Source organism: Gouania willdenowi, chromosome 17, assembly GCF_900634775.1.
Source record: "Gouania willdenowi chromosome 17, fGouWil2.1, whole genome shotgun sequence".
Classification (NCBI taxonomy): Eukaryota; Metazoa; Chordata; class Actinopteri; order Blenniiformes; family Gobiesocidae; genus Gouania; species Gouania willdenowi.
The window spans coordinates 19,961,204-19,986,334 of NC_041060.1; the positions used below are offsets into that span (position 1 = coordinate 19,961,204).

At 36.8% G+C, this 25,131-nt stretch overlaps 1 protein-coding gene across 3 annotated transcripts; it reads right to left on the minus strand.

Moving 5' to 3' along the window:
* Positions 1–10,214: 10,214 nt before the first annotated feature.
* On the minus strand, positions 10,215–25,066 carry LOC114478793 (uncharacterized). Of its 3 annotated transcripts, none has more exons than XM_028472075.1 (6): positions 24,758–25,066; positions 23,536–23,841; positions 13,288–13,557; positions 12,381–12,473; positions 10,929–10,972; positions 10,215–10,717 (listed from the first exon to the last, which is right to left on the minus strand). In XM_028472075.1, exons 1-6 carry the CDS (start codon positions 24,882–24,884, stop codon positions 10,505–10,507), a joined length of 1,053 nt encoding a protein of 350 aa, XP_028327876.1. In that variant the 5' UTR covers positions 24,885–25,066; the 3' UTR covers positions 10,215–10,504. The 3 variants fall into 3 exon arrangements, with proteins under 3 accessions (XP_028327876.1, XP_028327875.1, XP_028327877.1); XM_028472074.1 differs by lacking the exon at positions 13,288–13,557 and adding an exon at positions 23,163–23,438; XM_028472076.1 differs by lacking the exons at positions 23,536–23,841; positions 24,758–25,066 and adding exons at positions 13,655–13,960; positions 14,666–16,568.
* Between the last annotated feature and the right edge of the window lie 65 nt (positions 25,067–25,131).

The following is a 25,131-nucleotide window of genomic DNA, read 5'->3' on the forward strand; positions in this document are numbered from 1 at the left end:
GCTTTATAAGCAATAAACACGGCTATCAAAAGAGGGAAGCTATAATGTGTATGCCAAAAAATCTCTGTAAACAAGGTTGACAAAACAGTTTGTTGTGCTCAATGCTAGCAGTTAGCCACTGTTAGTGCTTAATGGTTATTTTTCTCTTTGATTTATATTGGATTTAATTAGATTATTCCTCAGGGTCTTGCAAGTATTGTTTTTTATTAATTTTATTCAACTGTGAAATATTCTGATGTTTAAGGTTAAAATGTAACCCACTGGTTAATAACAGGTGTGTCAGTTTTAATCATACTTACTGTTGCTGACTTATCAAGGTTTTTCTAACATTCCACACTACTAAATAAATAATAGAAGTGATATCGGATTGATATCAGTACAGGTCAATACGCAAGGATTGAATATCCATGTCATATCAGAAGTATATATATATACTGTATATATATATACTGTATATATATATATGAATTGTCACTCAGCTATAAATCTATAGACAACGTGCTCTTCTGTAGCTCTTGTGCTTTCTTACTTCACTTTGACTCCCTTTGTGCTGGTTTCTCTCCTCAGTCGTCCGTCCCCCCCCCCCACACACACACACACACTTCACCATTCTGGCCTTTTTCCCCACTTGACATGACGTGACACTCTGGCACCACACTCCCCACCTCTTCTCCCCTGTCAGTTCCTCTCTCATCTCTCAAACCTCCTGCTCTTCTCAGTCCCCCTTTCACCTCTTCTCAGATCTCTCCAGTCTTTCGTGTCTTTTCCTTTATATATATATTTTTTGGTTTCTGACTTTTTAAGGCTGTCCATCATTCTTGCGATTCGTCTTGTTTCCTCTTCTCATCTCCAGACCTACACGTTTTTTTTTTCAGCAGAATCGTTTTAACTTCACAGTTTTTGAAGTTTTCTTGCATCTTCAGTCAGAAACAGTCTTCCGTCCACTCCACCTTCAGATCCTTTCATCTTCTTTCCCAACCTGACCTTTTTTGACCCATTTTCCCCATTTTCTCTTTTGCCATTTTTTTGACATCGTATTGCCTGTCTTTTCTTTTCTTCAGTTCTGTAACTCATTCATTGTTCTTTTTCAATTGCTTTTCTTTGCCCTGTTACTGCATCTATTATTTTCATACCTCTGCATATGATTCGAACTAAGTCCACTAAAGTTTTTCATACTTTTTGTTCTAGTTGCATACATATTTCTTAGTTTTTCTAACTACCACATCACTCTTTTCTCTCTATTTTTTTTCATCTACTGTTATTATTTTTTCAGTCTTTTTCCCACACATCACTGTGTCACTCCTTTTCACATCACTGCAACTTTCTTTCCCCCTCCACTGCATTCATCCTTTCCCCCTTTTTTCTGCAAAGTCACCATCGTCTCTCTCTCTCTCTCTCTCTCTCATCTCATTCCAACTTTTCAGAATCCCTTTATCCTGTACTTGTCCTCCAATTTGTTATTTCTTCTCATTTTAATGGCCTCTCTAACTCATGTCATTCTCCTTCATGTCCTTTCTTTCTCTAACTGCTGTAGTCTTTTCACAATCTTCAGCCAATTCTTATTTTCCTCATGTCTTTTTTCCATTAAAGAAGAAAAAACTGATGGCGTTAAAAAAAAGAAGGGGAAAGAAAAGCTTTTAAAATAGAGGGGAAATGTTTGAAAAATGAACGAGAAGGACAGAGGACAGAGAGGCATTAAAGCGTTCTCGAGCTTATGTGCAGCCGTAATTATCCTCTCTTCGCTCTCATTGAGGAATAATGTCTAAAATAACCTTCATCTCTGCTCTCACTAGTCCAGTGTGGACCTCCTCCTCTTCCCTTTCCTCCAACTCTCCCATTTTAAACCCCCCTTGTTCACATTTGAAGCAGCCGTTGTTGGGATTATGGCCCCTCTCATGCTTGGCACCGCTCACAGGGCTCATGATGTATTATCATATTAGTGCAAAATGGTGTAATGCATTTCAAGACATTTGTCCTTCCTGCACCCTTCTGTCCCTCTGCAGATGATGTCACTGGGCTTTTTGTCTGAAAGGCTGAGAAGTTTTTTAAGAGGGGGGCTTTTGCAAGTGTTCTGTCGCCACCTTGTGGTAGTTAGAGGATCTCTCAGCAGAAAAAGGTGAGACAGTGATAAGCAAGACTCAAAGTTACAATGAAGGCTTTTATTTATGACTGGAGCAGAGGATAATGTCCCTCATAATAGATGTCCTTGGAGGGAAGGCAGTAATGTGGTCTGCTGGGTCAGGGGCAGAAGGAGAGCGACAGACACTTCGGACATGACTTGATTACGAGTTTGGATTTGATGGATTGTTTTGTTTGATCTTGAAACCAATGATACAATTTGTGCTTGTGTGATAGAGTTGTTTATCTAAGAAATAAGCTTTCTCAATATATAGATTAGGTGAGTTATTAACCCTCCTATTAGTCTCAATTTGACCCCATTCAATGTGGTGCAGCCCAAAATTTGGATGAAAGATTTTCAAGATACACCAACTCTAAAACTGAAAGTTTGAACTGGTGTGTGCTTTAAAGCTCTTTGGGACTATTTAGGTGTTTAACCCTCAATTTGACCTCATTCAATGTTTATCATTATTTTATAATAGTTGACTCTTTTTTTTTTTTTCTTTATATTTCATGACTTTTCCTAATTTGATGGGTACAATTGATTAGGCATAAAATTATCATGATTATCATAGATTAGCTGTGTAAAACTTGTCTGTCTGTGTATTGCAATCGTCACGCTCTCTCTCTTTTGAAAATGGCCTCAAGGAAAAGGTTTACTATCGATGAGGTTTTAGAACAGCTCTTTCACAGTAAAAGTGACATGGAGGGGAATGTGTCTGAAACTTTATAGTGAATAACTCCAAATATGTTACAAAAAGGAGATACAAATAAGCAAATAAATACAGTATGTTTATGAGAGAAAGGGAGGGTCACCAACATCAATCAATATGGTTCATTCTGTGAAAGTCATGAATTTGCACCCAAAATTAGAAAATATTTAGATGAAAGATTTTCAAAATATGCTAACTCTAAAACTGAAATTTAACCTGATGGCAGTGCTTGGTAATGGATAGTTTAAAGCTTCAGGATAAAGGTTCACCTCCAGGCTCTTCACCTGAAAGCTTCTACTTATACTGAAATGTGCATGTCCTCAGACTAATCTCTTCCTAAATTAAAGGGAAACTCTGATTTACGGTAATCCTGGAGCTCAGGGCGCCCCTAGAGCTTCAGGGTTCCAAGCTGTTGACTGCATTGCCCTCTGGGTAATTCATCTGCGGTGTAGCTACATTTATAATGAGGTTGGGATACAGTGTTCGGTTTTTCACTCAGCGGGCTCCAAAGCCTCTGTTTAGCATCATTTTAATGAATAAAGGAGGAGATGAAAGTGAACTGAGATGAAACTCATGGTATTTCACTTCACTCAGATTTTTTGATGGCGAGAACACTATAATGAAGGTCCTCACGCACGTTTCATTGGCTTTAAAAAAGACATGAAACTAATCAGTTGGAACTGTTGTAGCACCAGAAGTTTTTGTGTAATAGTTTTTCTCTGTAACGTATGTTTCACTTCTTTTTTTTACTTCCTCTTTTATTTTACATTTTACAACATGAATACATCACTAAAGTAGGAAGTGAATCTAGTGCACGGAGGGTGAACTGAGGCATGGCAGCATGACTAACAAAGTAGAATCCAAATTATTACATCATTATCTTGTCTCATGAAGCCATTATACCTATTCAGAGTGCCAAATCATGTGGTTTTGAAAGAAGATTTATGAAGGAAGATATGTTGCAAAATGGGAGATCTTGTAGGATGTGATGTGAGCTTGTGTATAAAAAAATCCACACACAGGTGAAATAAATTTATATGTATACTGATATTTACACAAATAAAATGACAGCTGCAAACTTGTAATCCAACATATATTCGCATGTTGTTTTTAATAACTTGCATCAATAATCGTTTACAATCACAACTCTCCGGTTACAACTTCTCGAATCTGCCGCTTCAGATGCACGAACAACATATTTTGTGAGACGTCTGTTGCAAAACAGATTTGTACCTGAAGAAATAATTGCAAATGTATTTCACGCGTGTGGATTTTTTGTACACAAGCTCTCACATCACATTCTACAAGTTCTCCCATTTTGCAAAATACCTACCGACATAAGATTGGCAATATTGTCATACTTTACAATGAAAACCAGTCATTTTGCAGCTAATCACACTTTGTAGTGAATGCAATAACATCCATGTCACAGATGTGTGGGAAAAACAACATTTTGTAATCTGAATGAATCATCAGATAATAAGAATATCTAGTGTGATATGAATGTATTAAGGAATTAGAGCAATGATTTCTATGTTGATTACAATTGCAAAGAAGCTATTTTGCATATTTGATCTGCCATTTAAAATGCAAATCCATTCAGAATACGAGATCCAAGTTTTTCTCCAGATGAATAATTGAGTTATGGGATAAAACTTGTTGATTGATCAGTAAATGGGTAGCACGGTGGTGTCGTGGTTCGCTCACAGAAATAATTTCCTGGGTTTAGTGGGTGGAGGATATTGGGATCATTCTCTGAGGAGTTTGCATGTGAATGATACGCTGGAGTCTGACCTTGTCCTTGGCCGTAGCTGTAGCGTACCAGATGGTGATGGAGGAGCAGAGGATGGACTGGATGATGGAGCTGTAGAAGTTCACCATCATCTTTGTTGGCAGACTGAACTTCTTCAGCTGCCGCAGGCTTGTGGAGGTCGACACGTTTAACAAACTGTGACATAGTGATTACTCAAGGAAATGCAACATTCATGTAATTCCAACTGCTTTTGGTCCTAATTGGTCCAAATGGTGCGCCACCCTCCATTTTCAAAGTCCCATTTTTCATTTCCTGGTAAGTGCAATGTCATCATCCATCCACCATTATGTCACTGGTCTTCCTCTAACGTCATACCATCCAAGGAACTGGATGACACGTAACTAAGCACTAAAATGAGAGTTGGCCTGACACGACGAAAACATATGCGAATGCTGATTTGCGGAAATCTTCAACTGGACAATATTGTTGGGTTATATTCTTTACATGTGCTCTGGTCCGGTCCCTAGAGGATCTACACTGCCGACCAGAGTCGACATGAGCTCCGGCTTGATCACTGGAGGAGCTACAGCAGTCCAGAGCTGATAACCCGCCTGGTTCTTTAATGCTGGAGGAAGACACACATTTATAATCATACACTTATAATGAAGATGAAGGCAAGGAATGGATTTAACACCATTTATTACAGTCACGAGTGAGTGAGATACTATTCGGCGCCAGCTCTGAGTTCCCTCACCATGCAGGATCCAGATGAAGAGAGCAAGCTTTGGCTTTTCTCTTTCGTCGGGCCCCCCACCCACGTAACCTGTATCAGTCATCAATGTGTCTGGGATGTTTGTTACATGACTGGCTTTATGTGAAGCGATGTGTAGTGTGTAAAGAATGTCCTTAAACTATCCCTCAATACCCAAATATAAGCAGATATTATGTGAGTTTAAGGCTAAAGGCTTTTATAAATGACTGAAAAGACATTTCTTATTCATTTATATTATTCAGCTTTAGAGGTATTATCTAATTCTAAAGTGCATTCATGTGATGGGTTGGGTTGCATCATACTCTGCCACAGATCAGCTGCTGTGTCACACAGTGTGGTTTGTGATGGTTTCCACCACAAACCAGTAAAAGATTTTATCTGACCAGCATCACAGGCCTTGTCCACACATTTTTGTTTTGCACAGTTTTGTTGTTTTTCTGACTGGCGCAACAATGGCTATGGAGTTTGGTCATCAGCGTCTCAAATATTTCACGGGAGCACACGCACACACACACGCCCTCACCACACATAAGGTACTGTATTTATAATGAAAAATATACTAAATGAGTAAAATTAAACAAAAAACAAAACAATTTTTATACAAAAAGTACACAAAACGACAACAGAATATAAATATGAAAATGAACACCAAATGAGATACAAAAATACACAAAATGACTCCAGAATCACACGACAATGGCAACAATAAACAATAATAGAAAAAATAAACAAAAAGACAGCTGAAAGATTAAAAAAATACACATAATGACTCCAAAAAACATACATTGCAGAAAAATACACCAAACAACAACAAAAATATGAAAATGACTCAAAATACAGAAAACTAAATATTAATACAAAAAATACACAAAATGACAACAGAAATGCACAAAACTACACTAACAAAAATACACAAATTGACTCCAGAATCACACTAAAATGGCAACAATAAACAATTATACAAAAAAATGCACAAAAACAGAACAGAAAGATACAGAAATACACATAATGACTCCAAAAAACATGCATTACAGAAAAGTACACCAAACAAAAAAAATATAAAAATGAGTGAAAAAAAACAACAAACACATTTATCATGTTCATGTCCCATAGAATTAAACCAGGGAAATCGCACATGCTATATCATTTTGTACCCACAGATAAACCGCTTTATAACACTACAGAGTATGTACACTTATTTGTACATTCAACCTTCAAACACATACTCATTTGACCATAATTGACAACTCTACTTAAGCTCCCACATGAATGCATACTTCTGACGGGCACTGTACTAGTAAAGAGAGAATTGTTCCAATGTCAGTTGGCTAAAAAAATCAATAAATCGAAAAGATGTTTTCTTATTATTATTTTTTTTATTATATATTATTCCTCAACAGGATAGGTAAAATTCAGGGACACATTTCACTGTAGGGCTGGCTACGTTGTATATGGCATTACATTATCATTTTTTTTTGAGTGTGCAGGAGTAGGGGTACATGGCTTCAGGTTAAACATCTGAAGGGGTACGCAACTGTAAAAAGTTTGGGAACCACTAGTCCAAAGTCCATGATGGTACCATTGTGAACTACTGAATGTTGATAAGACGTTCACTAAGAGCAGGTGGGCATACATTAACATACAGTAGTTTCCATGTAAAGGGGAAGCTGGTATTTTAGTCATCTGCTGCTCATGACACCAAATGGAATAAATAACTTAATATTTTCATAATTTCCATTGGTGGATTTAGAGCTACTGCATTTAGATGCAAGAAGACCGAGAACAGAAAGATACAGAAATACACATAATGACTCCAAAAAACATACATTACAGAAAAGTACACCAAACAAAAAAAATATAAAAATGAGTTAAAAAAAACAACAAACACATTTATCATGTTCATGTCCCATAGAATTAAACCAGGGAAATCGCACATGCTATATCATTTTGTACCCACAGATAAACCGCTTTATAACACTACAGAGTATGTACACTTATTTGTACATTCAACCTTCAAACACATACTCATTTGACCATAATTGACAACTCTACTTAAGCTCCCACATGAATGCATACTTCCGACGGGCACTGTACTAGTAAAGAGAGAATTGTTCCAATGTCAGTTGGCTAAAAAAATCAATAAATCGAAAAGATGTTTTCTTATTATTATTTTTTTTATTATATATTATTCCTCAACAGGATAGGTAAAATTCAGGGACACATTTCACTGTAGGGCCGGCTACGTTGTATATGGCATTACATTATCATTTTTTTTGAGTGTGCAGGAGTAGGGGTACATGGCTTCAGGTTAAACATCTGAAGGGGTACGCAACTGTAAAAAGTTTGGGAACCACTAGTCCAAAGTCCATGATGGTACCATTGTGAACTACTGAATGTTGATAAGACGTTCACTATGAGCAGGTGGGCATACATTAACATACAGAAGTTTCCATGGAAAGGGGAAGCTGGTATTTTAGTCATCTGCTGCTCATGACACCAAATGGAGTAAATAACTCAATATTTTCATAATTTCCATTGGTGGATTTAGAGCTACTGCATTTAGATGCAAGAAGACCGAGAACAGAAAGATACAGAAATACACATAATGACTCCAAAAAACATACATTACAGAAAAGTACACCAAACAAAAAAAATATAAAAATGAGTTAAAAAAAACAACAAACACATTTATCATGTTCATGTCCCATAGAATTAAACCAGGGAAATCGCACATGCTATATCATTTTGTACCCACAGATAAACCGCTTTATAACACTACAGAGTATGTACACTTATTTGTACATTCAACCTTCAAACACATACTCATTTGACCATACTTGACAACTCTACTTAAGCTCCCACATGCATACTTCTGACGGGCACTGTACTAGTAAAGAGAGAATTGTTCCAATGTCAGTTGGCTAAAAAAATCAATAAATCGAAAAGATGTTTTCTTATTATTATTTTTTTTATTATATATTATTCCTCAACAGGATAGGTAAAATTCAGGGACACATTTCACTGTAGGGCCGGCTACGTTGTATATGGCATTACATTATCATTTTTTTTGAGTGTGCAGGAGTAGGGGGTACATGGCTTCAGGTTAAACATCTGAAGGGGTACGCAACTGTAAAAAGTTTGGGAACCACTAGTCCAAAGTCCATGATGGTACCATTGTGAACTACTGAATGTTGATAAGACGTTCACTATGAGCAGGTGGGCATACATTAACATACAGTAGTTTCCATGTAAAGGGGAAGCTGGTATTTTAGTCATCTGCTGCTCATGACACCAAATGGAATAAATAACTCAATATTTTCATAATTTCCATTGGTGGATTTAGAGCTACTGCATTTAGATGCAAGAAGACCGAGAACATGTCAGCAGACACACACGTTCACATCTATGATCAACATAGAAAATCAGATTAACCGACCACAGATATTGTGGACTGTGGGAAAAAAATGTACCCGTGCTGGATTATATGGATTTAAAAAAATAAAAGTTACATTAGGTTAACTGTTTTTTACTGCAATGTATATTATGATCATGTTTTTTTGGAAAATAAATTATTTCTTATTATAATCATGTTTTTTCTAACGTGCTTTATTTTTATCCAAACAGAATACAAGTAATTAAAAAAAAACTGCATTGAATAAATTATAAAACATTTTTTTTAATACAAACTCAATACATGTAATAAGAAAAAAAAACTGCACAGAATACATTATAAAACATATAAAACATATTGCCAGCTGCCGGCTGAACAAACTCCATGAAGACAGCTCCGCTTCGACAGAAACTTGCTTCAAAACAAACAACAAGCTGAAGTTCTGTTTTGCCTGGATGCGTGCACGGCTTACAGTCATCAGTGGCATCACTAATTTTGCTAAAAAAAAACCAAAGTCCCATTTGGAACTTTTTTGGCTTTAAAGAGTCAGTGATGGTAAAGCAATAGGAGCTCCACTGTGCAGGCGCACAGAGATGTTTACAATGTACAAACAATATTTACAAATAAATACATACAAAGGAGGGTTCACATCTAATCTCATAAAACACCAGTGACGTCACCCAGAAAATGCATACAAATATAGTTTTCTCAGGGAATCAGTTCCTGTTTATTGTATTTTTATGCTTTATGGTTTATTATGTTGGAGAAGTAGTATTATTGTCAAAAAAAGACAGCGAATTTGTTATCCTAAGTTGATTATTTATATTATTTAAACAAACTGATGTGCAAAAGAAACGGAATGATTATTTTTTTAATTTCAACCATGTTTTGTTTATTGCTTATATGCTTTTGTTCATGTACTCTTATCATGCACCAAACAACACTATAAGTAATTAACAAGTATTTCTAACGTGTACAAATACATTATATATACATTACATACAAATATGCAATTCATAAAAATAATAATAATAAAAAAGGCTTCAATATCGCGATAATACCCGGAACCGTGATACTTTGTCTGGTATAGTATCGTGGTTACTCATTTTGGTAATGTGACAACTCTAATGCTCATGCACTTCAAGGATTGCAGTTTTTAATTTTGTGAAAAAAAATGGAAATCCTGACTCTGATTTTAGACTAAGCACTAAAGTCCCTCTCCTCTGACTGCTGTGTAGCACCCTAATATTGTGAAACAATAGAATAAGTCATTCAAAGCACTCCAGTAAAATGACTTAATTCAAGGCAAATGTACGGTGGCAAAATGCAAAATGGCAATGGAAACACTTCCGTTGTGACCTTTTTGCATTCGTGTTTTGACCTTTTTGCATTTGTGTTCATTTCTTTAAATGCATTCACCTGACACTTCCCGGCCACCGGGTTTCCGCAATGGAAGTGTTTCCGACGGACCGGTATTACAGACGGACACGTTTCTGGTGGATGTTTTTAACCCACCAGAACAGAGAAGAACAAGAAGAAGACATCTAAACACGTATGAAAGTAAGTGAAGGTTGATTAGGATACTCTAATATTTTTCATAGCAGGCTATCATATTATAATAGCGGACCGTCAGAAACACTTCCGTTGCGGAAACACTTCCGTTGCGGAAACACTTCTGTTGTGGCCATTTTGCATTTGTGTTCGTTTCTGTAAATGCATTCACCTGACACTTCCCAGCCACCGTACAAATGTGCTGTTTATTCATCTTCATCTGAAGCTTCAGCTTCAGCTAAGCAATTATTTGCTTTGCTGACCACAGCATACAATGTTTCTGGATTGGAAGCCTTTTTGTATGCATTGGATTCTGTAGGTCTGGAGGAAAACTCCACCATTGCGTAGGTGGTCGATGGAGAGGATGTTGAATCTTCCTCTGCAGAATTCTGATGTGTGGTTTGACCCAGATTATTTTCCTATGAACACATGCAACAAATCCAGTGAGATCAGCAGAAGCAATGGAGCAGATGGAGGATAAAGGAAATAGAATCTGCAGGAGCAGGTATAGTTAGGTTAGTAGGTTAGTTGTAGCCGTGCAAAGTGCACAAAGTTCACTCAGTGTTAAAATACTTTTTCTTGTTGAAGAAACAGAAAATAGAACAGCAACAAATTGATCTTTGCACATACTCGAGGAACGGAAGATGCTGTTTTTTCTTTGTTCATTCTTTTACCTGCCGGTAAGTCACAGAGAATAAAAGTTAATTTGATAGACAGTGAAAAAATATATCAACAATCTAACAAGACAATGCAGCTTTGGTTAGTGGTATAATTTGTCATGGCCTGTCAGGAGGTGCACATTGTGGTTTGTGTGGATTCCTCCTCCAGGTATGGTTTTAAATCAGTTCCTAGTTGGTCTATGTTAATTTTGTTATCTTGTGATTGTCCCCCACCCCCTCACTATTTCTACGCGTTTGGCCACTGTGTGATACTTTCATGTTCCTGGAGCTTTCCTGTGTGTCCTCTCCCTTTTTTCACTGTCTTTAGTCTTTTTTTAGTCTTTGTTTTGTACCTTGATGGTTTTTTAGTTTTGTTAATTAAATATGAGTATTATTTTCAACTGCTAAGCTTGCCTGCTGACTTCCCTCTCTGACACTGTGTCCAACACAAAACCCTGACAGTTATTTTAATATTCTGAAAGTGTCAACAGCACTTTTAGCAAAAACAAAGTCTACAGGCTAAATCAGGCATGAGATGAGTTTAGCACGAACTAAAATAACATCAGTTTCAATCAGTCAAGGTCTTAGCATTTAAAAATGTAATAATGTAAATCTACTGAAGACAAAAAAAATGACAATTAAATAATTGTTAATGTGTTCTATAACATTTGTAGTTGTAATTAATTCTTTTGAGACAATGAATTAGATGTTTCATATTTAGCAGTTAGGGTGAAATATATGATTTAACGTGAAAATATTATTATTTAACTTGTATTAGAATTGTTGGGGATAAGATAAATATGTGATACCACCTTAATTTCGCAACTCTTTTGTTTACTTAATTTGTTTCAACAAATGTTTAATGTAGAAGAGTGAGCTAATTTTTTGGAAAAGGAAGCCATTAATGATTAATAATGAATACTGTAATTTCTGGGCTATGAAGCGTTCTGTTTTGGCTGCATTACAATAATTTAGCAATTTTTTAAGAAAAATCCACACAAATGCCGCATCTTATTGGCTGATGAGGGTGACCGTCAGACAACTCGGCCAATCAGAACGGGCAGGTAGGCGGGCTGCTGTACTCAAGTTAGGTTTCACGAAACTGTCCGAAATTACGGTAGTTACATTGCCTTTGGTTTTCTCGGACTTCAACAATAAAATCCACCAAACAACAGCAAAAAAAAAAAAAGCTGTCGGGTATCGACATGTTTTTTTGTTTTTAGTTTTTGCAACTAACATCCTCTTTGTACCAGTCTTATTGAAGCATTCCAACACGTACTGCTTTTCTACATGTGTTAGTGGTAAGATTGGTTAGTTTAATCGAGGCCATATTTTAACACCTGATGAGGAAGACTATAAACTAACACTTCCTGTTCTAGATTTAAACTGTTTAACAAGTGCTGAAGTCATCATTTGAACTTACGTTTCCATAAATGGTAAATCAATACTGCCAATAGGACACAGACACAAATAACAGTCCCAAGTGCAATTGCAGTAGTATGGACTCCACCGGAAGCTGTAAAAGAAAAAAATATAAAAAAACATTACAGTGATATTCAGAAAGTCTGCTACTATATCTAAAAGTGCTAATCTAGAAGGCAGTAGGCTATCTAGACTGACAAAGTGAATATATGATACGTAAAATGGCAAATTCAGCGAAATAAATAAAGAGATATTAAGAAAAAATTATTGATCAATTGGTTGAGTTGAAGAGTATTGAACTCAAAGTTTTCGGGCTAAAATTGGCCTGCAGGTTTAAAGTAAAATATTTACAGAAAACCTTTATTATTTGATAAAGCAGCATAGTTTAATTCCAGATATCTGGATTAAATAGTTTACACCAGTAGTTCTCAAACTTTTTTTTGGTTTAAGAACATCCTTTCTCTTATTTTTTTAATCCAAGTACCACCTTTGTCCTACTACGACATTTTGCTTAGAATACTATGAAAAATCAACTATGGAACATAATGATGGAATGAATGAGTAATAACACACATTTTAATAAATCCCATTTTGTAAATGAGTTAAATAAAGCAGTATTTAGTGCTTCCTGAATAGATTTATATATGTAGTTTTTATAACTTCCGGTCATCTCCCACTTAGTGTGGGACCAAAACTGACTCTTGTATTTTAAATTTTAAATTTCAAATGCGGTGAAACGGACAACTCACATCTTGGCCAATTTATGGTTGGTTTTCAATTTATTTATCAAATCTCTGCTAATAAATTTCCAAGGCATGCCTGAAAGTAAGGGGCCGTTTTGTGAATGTTGCCGGAAAGAGAACAACTGTGTTTTCCACTTGTTTCATTCTGGCAGTCGTTGAACTTACGATGGGACTTTGAACGCTCTCCACAGTAAGCACTGATGTCCACTTTGTCCTGTTCCCAGCTCACTTGGTTGCTATAGTTACAGATGATGTGGTCTTGCCGCACAAAGACAACGATACTCCCAGACAGTTTCACCTCAGATCTCTGAGTGCAGTTTTTAACATCACATGTAAAAATGATGCTGGTGTCAGAGTCTTTTGGACTGCAGCTCGTATTGACGATACAATCAGAGCTGTTAGAGAGCACTGTCAGACTGACAGGTGACACGGGCTCTGGAGGAAAACCAAATGTAAGAGGAGAAAGAGGTTAAAAGACTAATGTGTATATTTAAAATAGTTACAAAATAGAAACCTATGATAAGAAGCTTACCTTGAACGATAACGATGTACTCAGCCAGAATTTCTTCTGTATCATCATCACTCCAAACTCCTCTATAAGTTCCACTGTCACTGAGATTTAGATTCTTCACTAGCACAGACCAGTTTTCTTTGAGTTCTGCCCTGTGTTTATATTTTGTACCAATAGTTACAACATTATCCCTGACTTTTGCAATGTTTGATTTCCTACCATCTTTTAAAAACTTCCAATCAAATTCTATACTTGTGAAGTGATTAACTAATTTGTTCACTTGCAGTAGCAGGTCTCCTCCTCGTCGCACAAATACCTGATGAGCCCCTAAAAAACACATTTTAAAATACAATTAATCATAAAAGTATCATATTGACCCTGGGATTATTTTGTTGTGTTTTAATAATGTTCAAAACCCATTTTTTTTATTCCAATGCATTGATAAAGTCAATAAAAAAGGATGAAGTGACTTATTGCATGAGTTTCAAACTATTTATTGCTGTCCTCTATGTGCCTTTGTGTTTGTTTGTTTTGTTTTGTTTTTTATCAAAGTTGTATTGTATATTTTCATACAAATTCCCTTCTCTAAATTCATTAAAGAAGAAATCATTGTTTTAATTGTAATTGAAATCTCTGGTTAGAAAAATAACACTGTTCCAAACACAACCTTGCTTTTAATGTTTTAATTTTTCACTTATATTTGTCAGTGCATTCACTGAACTCAAATTGTAAGTAAAATAAAACAGCTGAGTAGACCTGAAACACAGCACAGGATGCAGGAAATGTCAAGTAAAAATTGTGTGACATTACATTTGCTGTGGTTAGCTTTGTCCTTATAATATCTGCTTTAAAAAAGGTATAAAATATACAAATAAATACTTTGATTATTGTTGTTTAAAATCTTATAATATACAGCTCTGACATACCTACAAAATGAACGTAATTTGTCAGCTTCTTTATTTCTTTCACTCTTATTCATAGAAGCCATTTATTGTCTAATAAACACATTTTAGTAATAAAAGATATTCTTACCTTGTGTTTCACAAAAACCAAGTAAACTGATCACAAAGAGCAGCACTGTAGCCTTCATGTTTCCTGTTGAATCTGATAGCGCTTAGTGGAAGTTGAAGCGTTGACACACACGACCCCCCCCCGATTTCCTGTCATTGTAATCTCACTACAAAACTACTGAATCTATTCAAAGGATTTTGCAAAAACAGATACATTTTAACATAAATGTGACACTTGACTTACTTATTTTATCTATATTATAACACTGTACTGTGGTAAAACATAGTGCCAACTGAAAACCTATTTGTTTCAGAAAGCATTTTAAATTCCAGTGATAAAGGGTTGTTTTATGACCATCATATTCTTGTGACTGTAACTGCAATTTGTATTGTATTGTATGCACTGTATGTATTGTGAAGCACTTTGTGACTTCTGTCTGTAAAAGGTGCTATATAAATAAATATTACTTACTTACTTACTTACTTACCTTACTTACTTACTTACTTACTTAACACTTGTTGGGGATGTTCATGTACATATCCAAGCAACAGTGAAGCTTCTAATTTAGAAAGCACAATAATAAGGTTAGCACAAAGAAGATGATTGGTAATAGCAGAAATTCTTCATTTAACAAAAGGATTTCTGACTATGGCGTTGTAGTGCTGCAGGTAACTTACAATGTATTGTATGCCTGCGCAACACAATCTCACGAGGGATCACGAAACTGCCACGCTATTGTTGTCTGTGTACTTTATTATCATTATAGAAAAGATTATGGCTGATAACTCGTCCCCCAAATTTAGTCCGATTATTATACCAACCAGGACACATCAGGGTACGGAATACTAAGGACACTCTTGCTATGTTCTGACATTTTTGTAAGGGTATTGATTAATTGGCCACATTGAAACCTGATGACATCAAAAGTTGTGCTCAGAAGCCAATTAGATAATCACTTTTTTCAGAATAAAAGATGATTCTGTGAAAGTCACAGTGGCTCCTTCAGAATAAAGTCACTGCTGTTAGTCATAACTAATACAGTTAGTTTGTCTAGTGAATCTATTACTATGTGCGTGCAAACACGTACAAATTCCTCCAGAATCCAGATAATCTTACTCATACCGGGAAAAGAACCTCTGCTGCTTCTGTGAAAGATGGACGCCTTGATCACTGCCCTAACTGGAGTTACAGAAAACTTTGCGATACAAGCCAAGATTAAGTGCTTAGTTAAGATTCGGGCTAGAGGTAAAGGTAGGGTTCAGGGTTAGATTGGGGAGTTACAGTTCACAACCTTGGATGACAGGGTATTAATAACTTTTAATAGCTAGTGATCTAAGACACTATAAACTCAATCTTAGATGGCACCTCTTGGCAGATTACTGTAATATTAATAATAATATTATAATTTTTATCACTCCTTGTCTAATTCCCCTACAGTTATATTATCTACAGACTGAGGCTCTTTGCATCACCACAGAATACATTAATTAATTAATTTATCGGTGTGAAAGCGCCCGATGCACACAGGCTTTATCAGCTGACTTATTTTATTGATTTTACTTTATCAGTTCATCAGATATAAATCTCTATGTTTCCTAAAGGATGTCATAATGGGCAAATTAAAGGATTGCATCGATGTCTAAATATTCTCTTTCTCTCGTCAGCTGTCAGATCAGATCCACACAGTGACGTGTTCACATACCACCTTTTATTGGACAGCTTGTTTTCTAAGAGATCTGATTGGTCAGGAGGTGTGAATTTAGCACTCGCTCAGACCCTAGCCAGAGAAAAACCTGCTTGCGAGCGGGCTAGTCTTTCAGCATAAGTTTCCATGGTGATAAAACGTTAGCGAGCTTCGTAGTCCAGCACACACTGATTTAATCCCAAAAGTTAGCGTGATAAGAGGTAATCTAGATTCGTAACATACCCCCTAATTCCTAATGTAAATTAAATTCTAAATTACGCACGCACACACATACACACCTTTGAACCAAAAGACAGCCATGTTGAAAATCTCTGGTCAATCTGTACTAAGTACTTCATATAAATTGATAACTATTGATTCTTAAGCAGTCAGACATTAAATCAAATCACATACCAAGTTTCAACAGACAAAATTTTCTTTTTGTTGTAACACTTCTTTTAAAACAGGAAGTGGAGAAATGCATCATCAGCATTGACAGGAAGTTGAAGGTGGGGGGGGTTTCTGCAGCACATAAAACACCCAAAGCTGTAGGAAGCAGTTCACATCCCACGTGTCAAACTTAGTTTCCACTGAAACGCAAATGTATTTCGGTTGAAACTGAAAAGATGAGAAGTTTGGTGTTTCCTCCCTAACCCTGTTTCAGTTGTAAGTTCCCAGCCTCTCTTTTTACTGTCCTCATTGTGTGTACATAAGATTAAGAAATACAACTTGTTATGTTTAAAGGTAAGAGGCTGTAAAGATTGCAACATGCAAGATCCTGTCGAATAAGACATAAAACAAAGTATCTTCTTTGTTTCCGTTGTGTCTGAGGGATTTTTAGGGACAACATGGAGAAAACTACAAAGATGGAAGACAACATGGAGAAACAGCTGCATCAAACCAACTTCTCTGAAATCGCATAACCTGCACCCAGTGCCTCCCGCACCCAGGGAACAGTAAGGAGAGACTCAAAGTAGGAATTGTAAAGGGTGGGGAAGAGTTGATTATTTTAAAGTGAGAATGAGATGTGAAGTTGTAGAAGTTGTGCATATTGTGCTTATTGTGTTGTGTAATCAAGCCAGTCTGGTGACAATTGTGAAGCTTAGGTATAATGGTGGTGGCTGTGGACAGAGTGAAGGAGTGAGTGGTAATACCTAAAACTGGTATTTGGGATCAACGTGTCTAAGGTTAAACCCAGTACGAGTTTTATCCCACAGACCAAGGCATGCCAGTGCATCTTAAATCAATGTATGTGCAAGAACCGCTATTGCAAACCCAAGCGCTGCCTCGGGCCCGAAGATGCAGCCAGGCCAGCAGAAAGAGCCGGGGGCCAAGGAGCCCCAGGCCACCCCCCATGGCTGAGCCCCCAAGATCTAATGCCGAGAGGCAGCCACCGCCCCCCACATACACACATTAGAAAGCCCCAAGGAGCCGAGGACGCAGCGCACCCCGCCACCAACCCAAACCTCAAGGCCCCCTGCCAACATGCATCCCCCCACCCCCACCCACACTCTCGCACCCAACCCCCGATGGGAGGGCCCAAATAGCCCCCCGCCCGAGACCCCAGCAGATGAGCCGTCGGCGTGCCCAGAGCCAGTAGGGACCGGACCCCAGGCCAGAAGGACCCTGAATAGAAGCAGCACCAGGAGCACCCCCTCCCCCCCCCCGCCCCAACGTGCCCACCCCCCACACTGGCGCGGCAGGCCGTCCGGAGCCCACACACCAAGGAGACCGCCCCCAAGGCAACCAATTGACGAGACAAGCACCAATCCACACCCAAAGGGGAGAGGCACCCCCACGCCCCACCAGGACGACACCGCTCGGAGAGTTCCCGCAAAGAAAGCCCCCAGCAACCAAGTGAGTGAGCGAGACCAGCTGAGAGTGAAGTGAAGTATCCATGTAGGAGGCCGGTCGGGTGTGAGCCTAGCCCATCAGCATGGCGGGCCACCGGAGAGGATAGATGCCGCAGAAAAGCAAGTGGCACCGCGGGCCCCAGGGACGCGCCGAGCAGCACAGCCGGAGACCCACGCCGTGGCACCCCCCAAACCATGCCGGCCCCACGGAGCACGGCAGCACTCCCCAGGTGTTCGTGGTGATTGAGAGTTTAGCCTCCCATATTTTTATTTATTTATTTATTTATTTATTTATTTATTTATTTAGCGAGTGATTAGAGTTAGTGTTCGAGAATGCTCTGTATATTTTTGAGAGTTTTTTGATTTTGTTAAGATTTTTTCATATATATAGCCCAGGGGTGGTGAACTCCAGTCCGCGAGGGCCGGATTCCTGAGATTTTTAGATGTGTCCCTGCTCCAACACACCTTAATCAAATGAATGGTTTCAGGAATCCAGCCCTTGAAGACTGGAGTCCGCCATCCCAGATATAGCCAGTTCTAGAGGTTGTAAGGTAATTAGATCTACTGGAGTATTTTTCTTGATTGTCTCTGTTCCTTGTAAGTACTGTAGAAAATTATATTTATTTATATTGAATGTTTGGGTTTGATTGTTATATGTCCTGAGCTACTCACTTTTGAAGAGGTTTTTGAGTTGAGTGATGAGACTCTCTTCCCAGGTCTTCAGATAGAGCAGTGTTTTTCTATTTCTAAAGTCAGGGTTGTGTCAGATTGGAGACAGCATGCTAGTTTTTAATTGAACATTCATTCCATCCATTTTCAGAGTCGCTTTGTCAGCACACAAAAAAACACGTCACATTTCCTCACTCCCTTCCTTCTCCCACATCATTCATTTATTTCACTCATATCTGTTTTCCCAAACTGTTCCCATGATCAGCGATGGCTGCACCTTTGGTTGCTCTGTTTTATCTGAGTATATATATTCTCATATCTTCACACATTACACATCCTGTTAAGTTACCGGTGATATGACGGCTCTGAGCGCTGACAGGTGAAGACAGAGCGGAGTCATCTTTGTGTTTATGGAGAACATTAGTGCAGGTTGTGGTATCGTGTGATTATGGGTTATTTTAAATTATTATTAATGACTTTTCTGCGGGGATTGTTTAAGAATTTCCTTTAGAAAACATAGAAAGATAGACCAAATATAGGACATGACGGCGCTTCTGTCAGTAGTGACAGGGCAGAGCCACATCATCACGGTATTCTGTATTCTGTCCAATCGGCGACCGACCGTTTGGCCTGCTTGACGTAGTTCAGAAAGTTTGGTGAGCTTGGCAAATAAAATTTGTGAAAGCGGACCGGACCAAAAAAAAATGCAACAATGTTGCAAATTCAACGCCTGAATCGCACCGAGTCCACCGGACTATATGTGTAGGCGACGGGCGGAGTCTGCTAATAGTTTCTTTCTGGCCGCCTTCTACTCTTAAATATGTTAATAAATGATTCATTGCCCCTTTAGCACCGAAAGAATATCTGTAAAATTACTTGAATATCTGTAAAAGTCACGTTTTTCTATTAGCTCTGTCTGCTAGCATAGCTTCTCTTCTTCACTGCAAGAATTTCTGCATGCCAACCGACCACTGGGTTACCAGCGCCCTCTGCTGGTCCAAACAAATATGGCGTAAATCAGTGTAATCACGGTTTTTTTTTTTTAAAGTCCAATTGTTAAGGCACAAAATACATTTTCAGTTGCACTTTTAAAAAGAAAAAGAACTATTATGCAGTTTTGCATTGTTTATTATAGAACCAGAATTTAAATTAATAGGCTTCATTTTCATTTGTATTATTCCTTTATTTATTTCATTCAAGATTTATTTTTAGTTAAATTGCATTGTTTTGAATAGTTTATCAAGGGATTCTTTTGACAATGAAATATAAAAGGAAAATAATACAGTATTTTCTAGTTTTTTTCCCAAAAAAAAAAATTTGTCTACAGTCCCATTTTGTAAAATAAATCGTGAGAGAATCATATCGTGAACCCAGTATCGTGAATCGAATCGTATCGGGAGTTGAGGGAATCGTTACATCCCTACTGCTGGAAGTTGGTGTTGAGTCTTCCTCGAGTCTGCAAACTGGCAGCATGGAGAGCAGCATGGTGTCCTCAGCCCAGAGTTCTCCCAGCTTCCTACTGACAGCGTGTGCATAGGGGCTGGTTGGTTGTAAGATATTATTTGTGACCAACTTAGAATAAAAGATCTATAGAAATAAACCTATGTTAGAGTTTTCCAGCTAACTCTCGTGTTCAGTACCTGAGATTGTATACAGAGAGACATAGTCAGAGGTTTTGCTTTGCTGAATCAATCATTTTATTAGAGATGGACAGAAAATAAATCAACAAGTCATATCAAGTCAATAGGAGAAACAGGCACTCATCTAATGCACAGCTGTGGGCGTCAGGGTCTGCTCACTCCCTGGTCCGCGAACGTAGATTTCACAGTGTTTTTATTCCATTTTGTTATCTGGTGTTTCTCCTCCCTTACCTGGCACATGGCTGCACTTGTGTCTTTTGTTGTGATGCGTAAGACATTTGTGATTGTCAGGGTCAAACATGAGCTCATCAAAGATAGAGACATAGGAAGACATTTTTAAGTCAAAGCACAGTTTTCAGAAGTTTAAAACAGCATTATTTTAATCAGAAAATGTTTTACATTTAGAAATTAAATGATCAGTTACTTGTAATTAGTTAAAGATGACATTTACTGGTGATTTAAATCAATACAAATTATGTTCAAGATTATTGATTTATTCATCATTTAGGGGTTTATGGTGTCTGTTTATTTGATTTATTGTGTATGTTTACATGAGTTGTTTAACGTGTATGGTTTTAATATTCTGAAAGTGTCAACTTTAGCACTTTTAGCAAAAACAAAGTCTACAGGCTAAATCAGGCATGAGAGGAGTTTAGCACGAACTAAAACATCAGTTTCAATCAGTCAAGGTCTGAGCATTTAAAAATGTACTAATGTAAATCTACTAAAGACAAAAAATGACAATGAAATAATTGAAATGTTATGTGTTCTACAACATTTTTAATTGTAATTAATTCTTTGGAGACAATAAATGAGATGTTTCATATTTACCAGTGATTGGCACCGGCAGACCCCACGCGACCCTGATAAACGGGAATAAGTGGGTCTGAAAATGGATGGATGGATGGATATTTAGCAGTTAGGGTGAAATATATGATTTAACATGTGAAAATAGATTTATTATTTAACTTGTGTTAATATGTGATACCACCTTCCTTCATAACCCTTTTGTTCACTTAATTTATTTTTAACAAATGTTTAATGAAGAAGAGTGAGCTAATTTTTCAGAAAAGGAAGCCATTAAACATAATGAATAGTTACATTGCACTTGGTTTTCTCAGACAAACAACAGCAAACTTGTTGAAAGAAGGGAAAAAAAGCTGCTGGTATCAACATGTTTTTTTGTGTTGATGTTGTGTTTGTGTTTTTTTGTTTTGTTTTTGCAACCAACATCCTCTTCTCTTTGTACCAATCCTATCGAAACATGTTGCTTTTCTACATGTGTTAGTGGTAAGATTGGTTAGTTTAATCGAGGCCTTATTTTAACACCTGATGAGGAAGACTATAAACTAACACTTCCTGTTCTAGATTTAAACTGTTAAACAAGTGCTGAAGTCATCATTTGAACTTGTTTTTCCTTAAATGGTAAATCAATACTGTCAATAGGACACACACACCAAAAGCAGTCCCAAGTGAACCTACATTAAGATGAACTCCACAGGAAGCTGTAAAAGGAAAATATATACATTAAAAAAAAAACATTACAGTGATATTCAGAAAATCTGCTACTATATGTAAAAGTGCTAATCTAGAAGGCAGTAGGCTATCTAGACTGACAAAGTGAATATATGATACGTAAAATGGCAAATTCAGCAAAATAAATAAAGAGATATTAAAAAAAAACATTTATTGATCAATTGGTTGAGTTGAAGAGTATTGAATTCAAAAGTTTTTGGGCTAAATTCGGTCTGCAGGTTTAAAGTAAAATATTTACAGAAAACCTTTATTATTTGATAAAGCAGCATAGTTTAATTCCAGATATCTGGATTAAATAGTTTACACCAGTAGTTCTCAAACTTTTTTTGGCTTAAGAACATCCTTTCTCTTATTTTGGAATCCAAGTACCACCTTTGTCCTACTACGACATTTTGCTCAGAATACTATGAAAAATCAACTATGGAACATAATGATGGAATGAATGAGTGATAACATACATTTTAATAAATCCCATTTTGTAAATGAGTTAAATAAAACAGTATTTAGTGCTTCCTGATTAGATTTATTTCTAAAGTTTTTATCACTTCTGGTCATCTCCCACTTAGTCTGACTCTTGTATTTTTTTAGTTCATGTTCTAATCAAGAACATTTCCATCATCATTATTATGAATATCAATTTTAACTAAAAAAAAAATATATATATAAAACCCAATTCTTAATGGTGTAATTTGTTAATTTTCCTCTCTCTTTCTCAAGTACCCCCTGCAGCCCCATTGTACGCATACCCCCAATTCAGAAAGACTGATTTACACCACCGGGAAGTGATTTATATCAGTTTTTTGTGAAAGTGTTGAAAATACAGATAATCTTAACCTGGTTTTTTGAAAATGATGATGAGTTTTCTTTGCCGTAGGATCTTCCACCAATAACATAAAGACCCAATAGAACGTTTTCAAATGCTGTGAAACAGAAAACTCACTTCTTGGCCAATTTGTGGTTGGTTTCCAATTTATTTGTCAAATCTCTGCTAATAAATATCCAAGGCATGCCTGAAAGTAAGGGACCGTTTTGTGAATGTTGCCAGAAAGAGAAATACCTTTTTAAAAAATCTGTTATACCTGCCTAGCCTATATGCAAACTGTGTTTTCCAGTTACGTCGCAGTCGTTGAACTTACGATGGGACTTTGAACTCTTTCCACAGTAAGCACTGATGTCCACTTTGTCCTGTTCCCAGCTCACTTGGTTGCTATAGTTACAGATGATGTGGTCTTGCTGCACAAAGACAACGATACTCCTGGACGGATTCACCTCAGATCTCTGAATGCAGTTTTTAACATCACATGTAAAAATGATGCTGGTGTCAGAGTCTTCTGGACTGCAGCTCGTATTGACGATACAATCAGAGCTGTTAGAGTGAGAGAACACTGTCAGACTGACAGGTGACACGGGCTCTGGAGGAAAACCAAATGTAAGAGGAGAAAGAGGTTAAAAGACTTCTGTGTATATTTAAAATAGTTACAAAATAGAAACCTATGATAAGAAGCTTACCTTGAACGATAACAATGTACTCAGCCAGAATGTGTTCTTTATCATCACCATTCCAAAGTCCTCTATAAGTTCCACTGTCACTGAGCTTTAGATTCTTCACTAGCACAGACCAGTTTTCTTTGAGTTCTGCCCTGTGTTTATATGTTGTAGTAATAGTTACACCATTATCCCTGACTTTTACAATGTTTGATTTCACATCATCTTTTACAAACTTCCAATCAAAGTCTGTACTTGTGAAGTGATTAACTAATTTGTTCACTTGCAGTAGCAGGTCTCCTCCTCGTCGCACAAATACCTGATGAGCCCCTAAAAAACACATTTTAAAATACAATTAATCATAAAAGTATCATATTGACCCTGGGATTATTTTGTTGTGTTTTAATAATGTTCAAAACCCATTTTTGTATTCCAATGCATTGATAAAGTCAATAAAAAAGGATGAAGTGACTTATTGCATGAGTTTCAAACTATTTATTGCTGTCCTCTATGTGCCTTTGTGTTTGTTTGTTTTGGTTTTTTTTTTTTTATCAAAGTTGTATTGTATATTTTCGTACAAATTCCCTTCTCTAAATTCAATGAAGAAGAAAACATTGTTTTACTTGTAAAGCAGATTTTTCAATAATTTAAATCTCTGGTTAGAAAAATAATACTGTTCCAAATACAACCTTGTTTTTAATGCTTTAATTGTTCACTTATATTTGTCAGTGCATTCACTGAGCTTGAATTGAGTGTAAATAAGATAGCTGAGTAGAACTGAAACAATACAGGATGCAGGAAATGTCACGTTCCCCCATCTGGTCTGACAGTAAAAATTACCAAGTCTCTATAAGACTGTAACAGTATTTTTATTTTACTTAAAATGAAAATAAGTCTATTAATTAAATCAGCCATAAAAGTAGTTATAAATGTATTTGGTAAAACCATAACAGGTAACTGGTAAGTTAGTTGACGTATATTGGCACAATTTATGTCTTCAGTAGTTGTATTTCATGCATGTTTAGGATTTGCTGTGGTTAGCTTTGTTCTTATAGTTTCTGCTTTAAAAAGGTTGAATAAAATATACGAATAAATACTTTGATTATTTTTGTTTAAAATCTTACAGCTCTGACATACCTGTAAAATGAATGTAATATGTCAGCTTCTTTCTTTCTTTCACTCTTATTCATAGAAGCCATTTATTGTCTAATAAACATATTCTAGTAATAAAAGTGAATATTCTTACCTTGTGTTTCACACAAACCAAGTAAACTGATCACAAAGTGCAGCACTGTAGCCTTCATGTTTCTTCTCGAGTCTGATGGCGCTTTGTGGAAGTTGAAGCTGTGAATATCTGAGCTCTGTCTGTCCATGAACCGCAGAGATATTTGAGCCACAGACACACACAGACAGACAGACAGAGATTCCTTGTTTTATAGATAGATTAATGCACAAATATATAAAGTCATTATGTTGCATTTGTTTTGCTTTAGTTGGTCTGACAGACCCTGTGAGCTACTCACTACACTCTGTTAAAAACATGACTTTTTAGTCATTTTAGGAAATTACCAGTTAATATGATAATATGGTCAATATGAACAACAATTCTGTTTCAAACCT

Bases quoted from the DNA above. Each gene is read 5' to 3' on its own strand.
- LOC114478793 (XM_028472074.1), bottom strand. From the start codon at position 24,884: ATGGACAGACAGAGCTCAGATATTCACAGCTTCAACTTCCACAAAGCG. The intron at 12,474-23,162 runs GTAAGTTCAACG...TTTCTTTTACAG, and splicing joins AAAGAGTTCAAAGTCCCATC to CTTCCGGTGGAGTCCATACT. The intron at 10,973-12,380 runs GTAAGTTCAAAT...ACTTACCGGCAG, and splicing joins GATTTACCATTTATGGAAAC to GTAAAAGAATGAACAAAGAA.